Here is a 14538-nt window from a genome sequence, read left to right on the forward strand (position 1 = left end):
CCTTCAGTGTCCTCTCAGCTTTCTCAAAAGCAACATGACCTCGGCTCTCTCCCTTCTTTCCAGAAGCTACCACCATGCACACCCTTCTGGGTTTTTAATCTGTGGATAAACCATTTAGGAATCACTCTACCAACCTGTGGCAGGGTGGAAGTAAGGTGGTCTGTCCTTTCTGCTCCCATTAATAGGGTCAGTGCAAAACGTGGTGTGCTGTAGTTGGTTAGCTCTGCTGTGGGTTTGTTTGTTTGTTTTAAACAATACATAACAACAAGTACAACACCTCCTGAAAAGACCTGCTGCTGGCAACAGACACATGTCATGCTAAAGAAATGCATCTGACATCTGAGATGTCTAAAAACTCAGTTCTGAGCCCCTCCTGTTTTAGCATTTAAAAAGTGATCTGACTTGAAAACAGCCACTTCTCCCCATCCGGACTGAGATACTGGATATGCTCTCTGTGGGCAGAGAGATGCTTATAAGCCATTTTTCCAGATGGCTTGAGAGGGGTCAGGAGAGGACACTTGAGTCTGTTCTGAGGCCTGCTGAAGTCAATGAGGTCCTTTCTCTCCATTTCAGTAGGCTGTCAGTGGCCTGTTCCTTATCAGGCCTGAGAGGCAGCACTGATAGCACACAGACCACTTGAAATGCTGGGCAGGATGCTGGAAGCCAGCCACAGGGACACAAACGCCTTTTTCATTGCTGGTCTGTGATATACTCAGAGCCATGGACATAACTGTGTTTTTCTCAGAAGCCTCGTGTAAAGCACAGGAAGAACCTCTGCAGTTCCAGTGCGTTCTCTTGAGGGGCTTGGCTCTAGTTCAGGATTGGCTGATGATCTTGCACGTATGTCAGGGGAAGCAAAGTGCCACCCTTCTTGTTCAGGGGGAATTCTAAGGAGAAAGGAGAAGGAGACTGGTGACTGTGACCATATGTACATAGGTAAGGACGGATAGATACAGTTGGAGCAGCTGTCCTTTTAGATATTAAAGAAGTCAACAGAGGAAAAATACTGAGACTGTCTGACCCCCATTGTTCCCAACAGAAGATAAGGATGCTAAAAGCACACTGCAGTTCTGGGGATGGGTGTTTATGAGGGTGATTATGGGATATTATGGCCTTGATTTGTTGTGTGCACTTTGGACTCGCAGGCATGCTTTTGCCCTGGCTTACTTGCTAATTCCCAAATGTCAGAAAACCACAATTTCTTCCCAGCAGTTAGATCAAAGTAGGGCAGAATTTTTTCTTTGGAAAGCCTTAGGCTTCTGATTGATTGCACAAAGTGCTTGCTGGGTTTACTGCACAATAAAGCTGTGGGTATAAAGAAGGCCACAGCAGAGTGCCAAAGCCCCCAAATTCCCAAATATTTTGTGAGTGTGGGCAGTGCTGTGACTAACTCTGTAAAGAGAAGTCATTGTTAATCACAGTACACACAGTGCTACAATAAATCCATAGAATAACAACAGCACCCCGGTGGAGCAGCCTTCTCACACTGGTTAAGCCCATTTGAGACACACACGTTTTTGAAGTTGAGCTGGAAACTGTGCAATAAGTGGTAAACAAAGATTGGTGCACTCACCTTTGGGGCTCATTGTTGGAAAGCAAGTGGTTTGGGACAGGGGACACCCTCAGGAGTACCATCCAGCTGGCATGATACTGCCTTTGTTCTGTTTTTGTCCAGCTGTCCTGGCCAGCAGCAGTCCAGGTTTCTGTGAGCTGGCTTTGGCAGCACTGACCAGTGCCAGCAGCCAGGACGAGCCCTGCTGCCTCTGCCTGGTTAAACTCCTGCTGGAGATAAAGAGGGATGGTGTTAGTGAAGGTGGAAAATTAGGATGCTTGAGTACGTGACCAACCGTCCCGTCCTTGTCCCTAGTCCAGCAGTGCACTGACTGGTCCCGGTTTCACAGGGATGTGTAAGACATGGACGCGTTTGGGGCCTCGGTCACGTGAGCTGCCCCTGCGCGTGGGTCCCAGGCAACTTGTCAAAACAGACTCGTCTGCAGAGTGCATTCTGCTGCATGTATCAAGTGCAGCAGAGTTGGCCACTGATGTGGTTTGAAGCAGAGTAATTATTTTAAGTGAATCCACCCTTTGTAGTATTTAAGAGGCCTAGAAGGCATAAGCCTTCTCTAAATGATGCATCTGAGGAGGCTCGTGTAAAGTTTCCTTTCACCAGTACGACAGCTTGCCTCGTCAGACGTGGAGCCATCTCTCTTTTTGTCAAAGAACACTTCCCCTGTCGGTTTCACTGACACATGTGTGTGTTTTCCTGTTTACTGCACATCCTTCTTAGCAGCAAACCCCAAGTACCTGTTTTGTTTGCCTTCATTTGTTAGCGATGAGCCTGTTGCCTTGCAGCACACAGCCTCATTTCTCACCATAAATCCATTCTCAGTGAGGGCCACCATCTCCTGCCAGCGCTCGTATGCTCATCACATTGAGATAATTCAAGATTCCAGCACTTCAATAGGTGGAATGCAACATGGAAAAGACATACAGAATGCTGTCCCCCACTCAGAGGAGCTAAGAGCACCCATTCTGGAATCTGCATGGATATTAACAACTGTGTTTGCCTGACTGCTGCTGGAGGAGCTGTCTGAGGCAGTTACAAAGCTTAGAGAGAGAACAGACGGGGTAGCTATTAAAAATTAGTTATGCCTGTGCTAAAACACAGGAATGGGCTGCAGCGCATATGCTGAGTGGGTAAAAGATATTAAATTTGTACTTACTCAGCCCAAACACAGACAGGCTTCCAAGTTGCTGATCCTGTTTTGCCTCTTCCACCTCTGTCCCTTTTCTGACTTGCACCACAAAGCCAGTGGCCCTCAGCCTTTGTTAGTGTTCCCAAGCTGTGCTGTGGGATGTCCAGGCACCCAGGCTGAGGGCTCTGCTGTCACGGTACCGATGAGTTATACAACCAGAACTTCCCTGGGGACTTCTGTGGCTACCAAACGGCCTTACAGAAACTAGAGAAAGGGAAGTTGTGAGAGCACTGCGGAGCAGGAATGGGGTCCTGAGTGCTGTGGCTGGTTGACTGCTGAGTCCCATTCATTATCAGGACATGTAGTGCAGGCAGGCATATAGTGCAGGCAGGCATGTGCCCCCGTGCCCGGCCTTCAAACCAGGCAGGGTTGAGTTTAGAGTGAGGGAGCACACCTCTCCTGCTGGTTCTGGGGCCCCAAGTCCTGCATCCACACTGGCCTTCTGACATCCAGACCAGGACTCGCTTGCACTTGAGCAGTGTGGAGAATGCGGGGAGCTAGTTGACATCTGGCTGTGTCTGTCTAGTGCAGCTGTACCTTGAGGGCAAGAGATGGTGCCTGATTAAACGCAGCTAAAAGAGCTCACGCTACCAAAGATTTTACTGGAACCCCTTGTAGGCAGAGGCCTGGCAACGCCAGAGATTGCAGTGCGACCGGGTCACAAGACATTGCAGATAAATAAAACTGAACTGATTGTACAAAAGCTATTTTTGCAAGATGAAATCTGTTTCAGAAAACTGGGACTTGAGTTGCTGCTTGTTTCTTGGCAGCAGAGCACTAACGCCTGTGATGTGCTGCCACTCATTTCTGGCAAGCACCAACTCTGTGGTTTATAATCTGCGTTCGTACATAATCACTTGCAAGTTGTTTCTATAGATGCTGAATGTAAAATATTTGGATCAAACAGATTGTATTATCTTACATAACTTGTTCCTTTCCATACATTCAATGCCACATATCTCTTTTACTCCCTCCCCTCCCTGATTGTATCAGTGGATCCTGTGACGGGGAGCTTATTCCAGCTATGGATTGTACTTTGGAACAGAGCTGCTAAACATAGAGGAAGCCCATCCGTGGAACAAATGACGAGTGGGTGGCATTCAGGCAGTGTGGCATATGCATTCTTTCTCATTTGGTCTGGCCTAAGGAAAGCTTTCACGCATCCCGCGATGTATTTTCCCTCCATCTCCTCACCCCTGCTGGGTTCCTCTTTCTCACCTAGATTTGTCACAGTGTTCTATATATTCTGGCCCAAATTTTGCCCCTTCTTAGTTTTTGCTTATCCTTCCCTAGCATGACTTTCCATGGACTTGGCTGAAACTGTGTTTGCAGAAGAATGGAAACCCTCCAGATTTGATTCTTTCAGTAGTCTGTCTGCCTTTGTTCCCCCCACTTGTGCTGATTGTGCTGGAAATAATTCCTGTGATGCAGTCTATCGACTTCAGCCCTTCAGTCTATCCCTTTCAGCCCCATAGTTAGTGAGTATCTTGCAGGTGGATCTGCGTCCTGCTTGTGAAAAATCATGGTGCAGATGCATTCTCCTGTTAAATCTAAATGAGCTGTGGACCTGTGTGGGATGTCTTATGAAAGGTCACACAAAAAGGTTGTAATAGTCAAAATTTAAAAACTCTGCTCAATCCTGCACTTTTGCCATGGGAACAAAAGGTGTCTTGTGAATGCTGCATTTGGCTGAAGTCGATATTTTCTTCAGGGCAAAGGTTTTAATTGTTGAAGTTCAGTTCTATGTGATTAAGTTTGTGCATATTGGTCTGGAAGATTTCTGTTGAAATAGAACTGCTGTTTTAGGGGATTTCTTCTTTGGCTGCAGCGCGATTGGAAGCAAAGTTTGTTTAAAGTAGCAAAATAGACCTAATGCAATAGAATTTCCACTGGGCTATGTAATGCTGAGGCTTTGCCACATCTGCTCCACCTGGACATTTTCCTTGATTCCAGCTTTTTGACTCACTGAAGCATATTGTGTTAGATAGGTCTGAAATACCTGTTCCCACAGCACCACTTCTGTCATGAACACACAGTCTGCCTCCACGTGGGATCCTAGCTAAAGGCTCTAATTTACAGCTTTTCATTTCAATTCTCCTTGAAGACAAATACCTTTTTTCAATTGATAAATTAAACCCTTTTCACCCTTCAGGTCACACAAACAGGCTCTTACCTTTTTTTCATTCACAGAGAGAAAATCAAGAAAGGTCTAAAGGATCTGGAGGAGGTGAAACCAGCAGGTGAGACATACATACATGAAGGACTAAAACAGGTGGGTTTTACTCATCTTCTTGCAATCAGCACACCCTCTGTTCTCATCCGTTGAGTAACAACCTGTAATATAAATAGATTGATGTTTTATCAGTCTGCTATGCTCAAATCTATCTGGTTGCCTGAGTGGTCCCAGGGTTGCCCAGACACTGCAAATCCCATGCAGAAGATGACTAGCCATCCCAGCAGTCTGCCATGTGGAGTGTCTCTGACTCACTCCTTCTCAGAGCACGGGTCTGTGTGGTGGATCTCAGAGCTCAGCCAGCATCCCAGTGACATGGTAAACAGCCACACGCACCTTGGTAGGGCTGCGGGGCTTGCGTTGCCTTCCAGACCGCTCTCCTTGGGGAGAGTTTACTGCACAGAGCAGCGATCCAGAGACAAATGCTCTTCATTTTGGACTGTCTTAATTGCGGAGTTCCCAGCTGCTTATATTTATTTTATTTTGTGCAAATAACAGAGTTTTGATGAAAGCCCTGGCCCTGAAGGTGAGGATCCAAGCTTTCACTGTTAAAGACAAGTCAGTTCTTCCCCTGTGACTGTAGAGCCACGTTTGTAACCAGGATCTGCACAATGCAAAGCTGGGCAAAGGGAATTTTGCTGCTTTAAAAAAAAAAAAAAAAAAAAGTCATTCTTTTTATATCTTAGAACCTACTGACTGTGTTGAAATCTGGGAGGTAGCAAAGGAAATCCTGGTGGTGGATTTGAAGAGATCTGTCCTGGAAGAACTGCATACAAGCAAGGGTTGATGGGTCAGTGACCCCAGTGCTTTGGAGATGGGCTCAATGGTGGCTGGAAAGGACCAATGAGGGGTTTCCCTGCTGGTAGTGAGTTCAAGGGAGGCAGAGGATTGTCATGAGAGGGATGTTATATTAGATGCTTAGAAGATGCATCATGGTTAAAAGTTTGGGTGTAGTTTTAAGTTGGGTAATTTATTTTGTTGTTGTCAGGCCAATGAGCAAATTGCAAAGCAAGGAGCCTCAAGGTTCTCTAGTATCATCATTGCACTGACTGATGGCAAGCTGGATGGTCAGATTCCCTTGTATGCAGAGAAAGAGGTGAGCACGAGGTGGAAATACATGTCATGCTCTGCAGAGTTTGGGTGCTGCCTTGTTGAATTAAAAAAATGCTTATTTCTCTGTTCTCTGACACCACAGGCAAAGAAATCCAGAGAGCTGGGAGCGAGAGTTTACTGTGTTGGTGTCCAGGATTTTGAACCAGAACAGGTAAGAATAATAACTTTGCTATTACAGAGTACTAGGCAGTACCTCAACCCAGAGTTTTACAGAGTTAATGTTAAGTAGTACGGAAATTTAATTTTACTTACATTAGGCAGCGTAATGTCTTCTCTGCCTCAGGAAACACACTCAGATGTATATGTAGACATAAATAGAATGTGTGGGTGTCGTGCTCACTGCCAAGGAGACCCGTTGGAAATCCCCTTGTTAACTGGGAGCTGCCAACGAGAGGGTGCAGGCAAGCCCCTCTCATTGGAACGGCAACCAGGTCAGGGTACTGATCACATGAACAGAGGAGCTGTAGACAAGATTCAGGCAGCATATATGTAACAGTCTTGGGATAAGGAAAAGAATGTGGGATTCATGTCCTGTTCCAGAGTTGCTGTGTCCCAGTGAACACTGTAGCTACTCCTGTTTGGTCAAAGTGAGAGGTACATGAAAGGCTCCTTCCTGCAGAAGATGCAGAGAAAGGGTTTTTAGTGAAATGCAGAGCAAACAGGGAATGTAATTCTGGACAGAGGTACAAAATCACTGGCAAGATACAGGCCCTGAAAAGCTTCTTTAGGATGATGCTTGCCATGATGAGTAGCCGCCATTTTGTTAGCTGCAGACGGCTGTGGTAAGTCCTACAGTTCAGAAAACTCTTAGTTAGCTGTGAGAGAGTTTTAAAGTTTCCTTCTCTTCACAGAATTGATGAGGGTTGCTTTTAGACATCCATTTAAATTTTAAGGGTGTAAAGCTCTGTGAGGAATTTAGTTTGCCAGATGATTCATGTGTTTGCATGCGTTTTCTCTCCAAAGCTGGAAAGAATTGCTGACGTGAAAGAGCAAGTCTTCCCTGTCACTGGAGGATTCCAAGCACTTAAGGGGATAATCAATTCTGTGAGTACCAGGCAATAAGTTTTATCTTTCCTCAAGATTAGAGCATACTCTCCAGTCCCACTTCCAGGCAGAACTGGTTCCTAAGGCAGGAATTGCAGTACATGAAGTTCCCTCCCCATTACCTTAGAGAGGCAGTTCTGTAAATGAGCACCGCTTGCGCTTCCTGCAGTTATTTGTGCTCAGACCTCATGTAGAATTCGAGGACTCTTCACAAGGAGAGGGGAGTTCATGTGCGAAGTTCGGGGGATGCTCTGATAAATGACTGCTTTGGGTTCAGTCTGGAGAAAATGGAAACTGTTACTCTGGGAGACTTGAGAAAAACTGCTTAAAATCTGGGGAATAAGTGCAATTTAGGAATTAACCAAATCCTTACTTACAGAGAGAAGTGCTTTAAATCCATGACTTTAACCACTTCTTATCCCAATAAGTGGTAAGACTAAGTTCCAGTTTTCAGCATGGAATGAGAAAGTCCTGTCGGTGAGATGAGGCCATTCAGCTGATTACTGTAGTTTGCAGGAAGGGATCAAAGGGAAACATTTTGGTTGTGATCAGTGGCTTGACACTGTTTCAGCTGTGTGTTAAGATACCTGTGGCTGTGAACATAAAATTTATTTGTCTCATTTTAGACTGAAGGTTGTATCTTTTATGCAAGGTTAACAGTGCTGCTGCTGCATGTAGGCAGCAGAGTGCAAACAAGTTTACTGGCAGAAGTCAAAAGCAATAATGAAATCCTTTTTCTGAGAGAGAGCCCACTATCTTTCATTTCCCTTTCCTTTTCTTTTTTAAATAACAAAAAGGGTACTACTCACATACAGGATACTACACAGTCATGAATTCATCACTTCCTCCGAGCAGTGTGGTTTTTGTGAACGCCATAATGCAACAACTTATTTTCCTTGTTACTTAAAATAAATGTAGTTCCAGAATCTTCCTTGAGCTTTCTAAAGAAAATTAATCCATCTTCTGATGCATTGACATTTGTTCTCCTGAAAAGACAAGGCAGCCCATGTGGTACTGCCTAAAACCTTTACTATTTAAAATCTCATTCTGTACCATTTGAAGGACTCGGAGGATTCAGCTATGCTGCTGGTGCAAATGATCAAAGTGCCAGTACTGGGCTTTTTTATAAAAGCCAAATGTTTAACCCCAGCTGATGATGTTATGTTTCCAAGGATACTGCTTTGCAAATAAGCATGTCAGGGATAGAGGAGTAAAGGCACTCATGTTCGGCATTTCCCCTCCAGCGAGGGTCACCGACCTGCAGCCGGGCACCTTCTGAGGGCTCAGGTCTCCGCACTCCTCTAGTCCTTTCAGGAAGCAGCAGAACTATGGTCGCTTGAGGTTTCTGAGGAGCTCAACTTGAAGAACCTGTCATTCAAACACACGGAGGGTTAGCATAAGCCGTAGGGTTTCCCATTACCCGCATTCTCAGCCAAGGTGTTTTTGGGCAGTCACTGGCTAGTAGCAGGAACAGCAAACTGATGCACACTGTTCTGCAGCTTACATGCAAGGTCTTCTTCTGCAGACTGAGCTCCTGCGTTGGTTCAGGGTTTATTTACAGCCTGGCCACCAGACACATCAACACTCGGCTTTTACCACAGAGCATGGATGGAGGTATCCATAGTAGGGTTTCTGGTTGGTTTGAATTTTGTGTGTGTGTGGGGGGGCTTTTTCTGTAGGACATTTGTGGTGGCAGTATTAACAGGATATTTGGTATGTTGTAGTTAATACTCAGTTTTCTTTGCAGGGGTTTGGAGTGATTGTGACAATTCATTCTCATAACATGACAGCACTGATAAGTAGATCTAATTGAACATGAAATAGCCACGGTTTTCCGTTTTACTCACTATTATAAATCAATTTCTGTTTGCAAGTTAGCTAGAGAATACAGACTCAGGAGGCACTGATCTAAAGAGGAAAGCTGATTTTGAACCAGATGAAAAGGAGATAGGTCACAAACATGCAGCAGTATTGCTCAAAGTACAGAGTCAAAGGTGCAGTTGTGAAACCCTCCGTGAATGTTGCTGAACAATTTCTGTTCAGAAAAAACATTGTCTTCAGAAATAGTAGCAACCCAGCAATTAAAACCGCTGAGCAAAACTACAACCCAGAACTGCTGAGTAGGTGATGCAGGAGCCTATACTACATTGATCTCTCCAGGTACGAGACTATTTGGCTGCTATCCTCTTACTTTTGTACTGTATTCTAGGAGAGCTGAGCACTTACACTTATTCTACGTTTGTTAGTGTTAAAAAAAAAGTGATGAGTTTTAGCACAGACTATCTGTCGTACCTGCTCCTGCAGTTGCTTTCAGCATAAGCAACTATTCCAATTTATTTTCTCTGGACAGATACACAACGTCTGTTTAATCATGACCAGGGGTTAACATTCAAGACGGTTTAGATGAACATTGGACTAACCTCGCCTTAGATGCCGGAGAGCTTGCACCATGTTTTGACATTAGTTCTGATAAAATCCTAGGGAAGTGAGAAGGGTTGGTGCACCTCCATGCCACTGTTTCTGCTTGATAACATCCACTACTACACTACTAACTACACCAAACTACACTACTAACATCCACCACTAAAAGTCTGTGCAGACCTGTGAAAAGGGGGCTGCGTTGCAAAGTTTCCTGCTCTGCCAGCATTGCTCATACCTAGCTTACAAGGTCATAACTAAGCAGCGTTGTCAGTGTGAATAAATCTGAGCAAAACTCTAGAGCTTAAAATTGAAATGCTGAAGGCAAGTTGCTGCACTCTGAGGAACAGTCACTGATGGGGTTTGGCTGATTATTACACGGAGTGTAGCCTTGTGAGCGAGCCAGGACAGGGTGAAGGCTTTGGGAGGGCACAGTTTCTGTCACCATGCAGCAGATCAGTACTACATAAGAAAATGAAACCCTTAATTAAATTCAAGTTCTGCTGATTTGTGAGTGAAAGTTGTCTGGTTGTCTCTGCAGGCAGAATTGGATAAGGCTGGTACCTTGAAAAGTTACATTAAGGGAACTCATTTAAGTAACATTATCAGCGCATGACAGCTCTAAGTAGACAAACACATTTTTATACTGAAGTAAGTTGACAGCACTTAATACAGGAAGTTAAAATATATTTTGTTCTTAGGAAACATCACAAAAACTTACCAGATAAGACTACAGGAACTGATACATGCAGAACTCTAGAGGAAGTAGGTCAAAAAAGGGTCAGCATAGAGTTGTTTTATCTTTCAGAGTTCCAAAATTTCTTGAAAATTCTACCTGGAAAGGATTAAAAATAGAATTGGCAGTATCTCCTTCTGCTTGTTCATTTTACAGGTGCTCAGGTTTTTTTTTTTTTTGTTCATTTTACATGGGAAACTCACTGTTTAACATAATGGATGAAAAAAAAAAGAAATAGATCAAGTCACGTGAACTGAGTAGTTGCATTTTAAATTGAAGAAAAATTCTCTCCAAGTTGGCTGAGCCTCTTGGGAAAAAGGCCTATGCCTCAGCATAAACTCTCAGTTTGTACAGAAAAAGTTGCATGTTGGGACACTCAAGGATCTGCCTCCTGGTGAAGGGGTGACCAGGGGAGAGGAGACTTCAGGGTTTGCAGGGTGCAAACTCCCAGGCTGACATGGACTGACTTAGACCCATCCAAGGAGTGCACCCGGGACCAGTGAGGCCAAACAAAGGATTAAATGCACACAAGGTTGTTAAAAAAACCTGGATTCACCCAGTGTCAGACTCTGGCTAAAGGGGTACAAGCAGGGAGTGGTATAAAAAAATAAATTGTTTGCTATAAAAGTATAAATTCTCTCCAGTAAAACTGTGTGGGTGATGGAGGGAAGTCTGCTCCTGTTGCAATGAGCAGTCAGCAAAATCCCTCTGGCATTCCGATCCCTTTGGACACCTGTGAAAGGTATCTATGGAATATCCTGGGGGTTTCCATGTCAGCTGGATGGTTCCTGTGTCACTCGCTGTGCATGGCAGTGCATCGCTGCGTTGGAGTTATACGGCTCAGTGACAGCCAGCGCAGTGGGGCCCGCAGGGAGTTGCTGCACAAACCGTGCATGCCAGTACCTCACCGAGTCACCTCTCATCTGGAGCGTGGTGATACTCACTGTCACCATGCCTGTGCCCCGGTGCCCAGCACAGACAGGGGAGAGGGGTCCCATAGGCTGCTGGCAAGACTTGGTGATGAGCAGATCTGTCCCTGTTTGCCATACTAGCACAAAGCCAGCAGGGAGGGAAGCCCCCAAACTTGGGGGCCTGGGCAGGGACAAAACCAAAGTCTACTGAGAGGGAGTCAGTTTTGTTAAGGTAGGCAAGATGTTTTCATGTGAGGAACAGTTTTAACCTTTATGTTTATAAAACTTACTGCATTGGCTTCCCAAAGATATGCTCCAGCCTCTCTCCATGAATCTGACGCCTTCTTTTCCAGCTGTGCTGTCAGCAGCACTTCCTCAGGCTGACCTGGCTTTGGCACTGGGGGAGGGTGAATTACCGAACTCTCATGAGTCCAACAGCATCTCCCGCTGGTACCTGCTGTAAGGCAACAGAATCTGTGTTTAGGAAGGGTGGGAAACTTCCCCATTGTCTCAGTGGTGCTCCAGGGTTAGACACCGGAGATTGCTGGTTCCATGTCTCCAACGTGGCTGCTTACCAAGCTCTGCTGCCCGAACCCAGGCAACCCGAGCTGCAACTTGGGTACTGAGCAGCAATCAGGGACTACATGATTTTCAAGTAATTCTTACTGCTGTGCAGCCCCCTCAAGCTAGGCTGCCTCCCTGCACTTCCTTGGGCAGTGTGCTCAGCCTCGTCCCTCCCTTTCCCCAAGTCCTGTCCCTCCACTGTGGAGGAAGGGGGATCAGCCAGCTGACTGGACACGGTTAGGATTTTTCAAGGCCAAAATTAGCTTAAACGGTTCATTATCAATTATACATCAACTTAATTGGATCATTTCCTGTAGGAAGAAAATATGCTTGTTTTATGCACTGGGAATCCAGGAAGCAAACTATTAGACCTTTAAGGAGGTGGGGGGAGGAGAAATGCAGCAAGTTATCATTAAAATAATTATTCTGATTAAATCAGTCATCTTATTTAATCCCCTTGGACAGTCTAATCTTCAAGCTGCACTGGGTGCAAGGTTCAGAACTAACGCTGTGCTATGTTTTCCATGTGATTGAGACTGAGGAGATAGTTTTGGGAATTACTGCATGTAGTTGTTAAAAGGAATCAATGGCCTGGAATAGAATGCTTTCTGCTCTACCCTTCACTGCCGTGCAGCCCTCAGTTTGACATTCTCTGACATATTACAAACCATATAATGTTCTCCTGGAGCACAGTGAGCTTGATAAGCCAGCACCGGCACTGACATGACTCCAGTTAGAGTGAGTGTGCCTGTGCCCTGTGATTGGGATGAGACTTGTCAGCCAGCCCTGCACGCCTGGCAGCTCTCTTACATAAGGGATGCTGTACAACTGGCTCCAAAGGAAGCAGTAACAGGTCCAAATGAAATCCAGTGACTCCTTAGTGAGAAGTTTCTTTGAGCCAGATTTTTCTTACTAATTACTAAAAAAAATAAATAGCCCAAACAACTTTTTTCCCGTTATGGAAAGTAACAGTTTGTCTTGATTCCTAGTTACATTACTTGGTAAGTAATGGTTTTAGGGTTGTTTTTAGTAATTTGGGGGTAAAGGTTCTGATGCTGTTAAAATACGCATCTCATGACCCACAGTTTTGTCATCTCCATTTGCTTTCCTCAGTGGCTGCCAATGAGGTGCTGCTCAGCCTTGGTGTAATTAGAATATTCTCACTAACCTAACGCCGCGCCAGGCTTCTCTCGGGTGGTGATTTTATGCAAGACCATATGTCTCAGGGATTTTTTTCACTTAGATAGGGGACAGGGTAGCAGCCTTCCCCTTCCCCTCGCTCTTTGTCCATGGCACTGCCGAGCAGCGTCAGGGAACAAGCCAGGCTTGGCAGCGAGGTGTAGTCATGGGCACAGATGTTTGGCAGCAGAGAATGGCAGAAGCCATTAGATATTAACTGCTGCAGTTCCTGCTCTGACTTTATGGGAGAGAAGCACCCAAATGGTGTTTCCTTGAAAAGCATGTGTTTCATTCCGTCATCCTGAATTGATTGTCTTCCGTCTAGTGTGAGGTGGTCCTACTGCCTCGTGCCTTTCTGCACAGATCAGCACTGGGGAAATAAATGACAGAGCTTGCTTGAACACAGCAGAGGCACATGATGTGAAACCAACGCTAGAAAGAATGAAAGGCTGCACTTTGGGAACAGTTAATTTCAGGGAGTTCAAGGATTAATTGCTATATGGACAGGCTGGCCTGTCCAGAGCCTAAGGTGGGCTGCAGAGGTGCTTCTCAATTAAAAAGTCTATAAAGGTTTCTCAAGTGTAATCACAGAAATCAAGAGCTCTACTTAAATTTATTTCTTCTTGTAACCTACTCTAGATCTTTTTTTGTTAAAACCTAATTCTGCCACATTATTAGGGGGCACAAGTCCTGTTTACATAAAAAAAGCAACAGCTCATGAATGAGAAACCTGTAACAATGACAGCCTACATATGCCTTAAATTCTCCATCACCCTCATTTCACACATGTTGACTTTACATGCCATAAGAGTCACTAAATTCAGCACAAAAAATCCTGCTCAATGCACAGTCTGCATTTCATTCTCTAGAACAAAACCAGTGAGTCCAGCAAACCAAATAAACACCTCCTGCTTTACTTCTCTTTCCTTTTTACTGTCCTAGCAGTAGTGGAAAAAAAAAAAAGGTTTGAGTTAAAATGAAAAAAAAATGAAGCAAGCTGCCAGTAATACTTCTAAGTGACTCACAGAAAAACAAACCTACATGGAAACATGGGGTAAGCCCAGTCATGATGCAGCCAATTGGAAGGAACGAAGCAGAATAGTTTTAGGAACTAAAGCAAGCTCAGCTGGACACAGCTAACCCAGCACTGGCACAACGCTGCCTTCATCATCCATTCCTCTGAGGAGCTCCACAGCCCCAAGCTGGGATGGGGCTCCAGAAGGCATTGACTCACCAGAGAATGGCCTCGCTCAAGGGCAGTGTTCTGTAGGCTGGGAGAGCTTTCCCCAGCTCTAATCTGGGCTTCTGGGCCCCATCCACATGGCCTGCTCCACCTGTGTATGCAGGAGCCCTGCTGTTGCCTACCATTTAAATAACTGCCCCCACACCTAGTGGCATTTCTGAGCAGCTAAACCGGGAGCCCAAAGGTGCAGGCAAAACCTCATCAAGAAAAGACCCACAGCTGGCAGTCATTTAGGCTTTGCCTGCATGCACAGATCCAGCTGAGGCAGAGAATGCTCAACGTGGATTTAAACACTCTATGTTATCATAAACATAAACCTCCCAGACATCACCTTCCATTAC

General features: G+C 45.1%; 1 protein-coding gene and 2 long non-coding RNA genes across 3 annotated transcripts in view; 1 reads left to right on the forward strand and 2 right to left on the reverse strand.

Moving 5' to 3' along the window:
• Positions 1-14538, forward strand: part of ANTXR2 (ANTXR cell adhesion molecule 2) — a 78998-nt gene that overhangs the window by 4118 nt on the left and 60342 nt on the right. Inside the window, exons 4-7 of the mRNA XM_068188139.1 lie at positions 4947-5028; positions 5978-6085; positions 6185-6253; positions 7066-7146. Of these exons, the coding sequence (XP_068044240.1) occupies positions 4947-5028; positions 5978-6085; positions 6185-6253; positions 7066-7146 (340 nt within the window). The remainder of the gene's footprint in view (positions 1-4946; positions 5029-5977; positions 6086-6184; positions 6254-7065; positions 7147-14538) is intronic.
• On the reverse strand, positions 4455-6629 carry LOC137472774 (uncharacterized). The gene is made up of 2 exons (XR_010998408.1): positions 6355-6629; positions 4455-5090 (listed from the first exon to the last, which is right to left on the reverse strand). It is a non-coding gene; the product is annotated as an uncharacterized lncRNA (long non-coding RNA).
• Positions 7077-14351, reverse strand: LOC137472766 (uncharacterized). The gene is made up of 5 exons (XR_010998399.1): positions 14189-14351; positions 11498-11668; positions 10286-10395; positions 7524-8514; positions 7077-7424 (listed from the first exon to the last, which is right to left on the reverse strand). It is a non-coding gene; the product is annotated as an uncharacterized lncRNA (long non-coding RNA).

This window comes from Anomalospiza imberbis, chromosome 4 (assembly GCF_031753505.1).
Source record: "Anomalospiza imberbis isolate Cuckoo-Finch-1a 21T00152 chromosome 4, ASM3175350v1, whole genome shotgun sequence".
NCBI classification, from domain to species: domain Eukaryota; kingdom Metazoa; phylum Chordata; class Aves; order Passeriformes; family Viduidae; genus Anomalospiza; species Anomalospiza imberbis.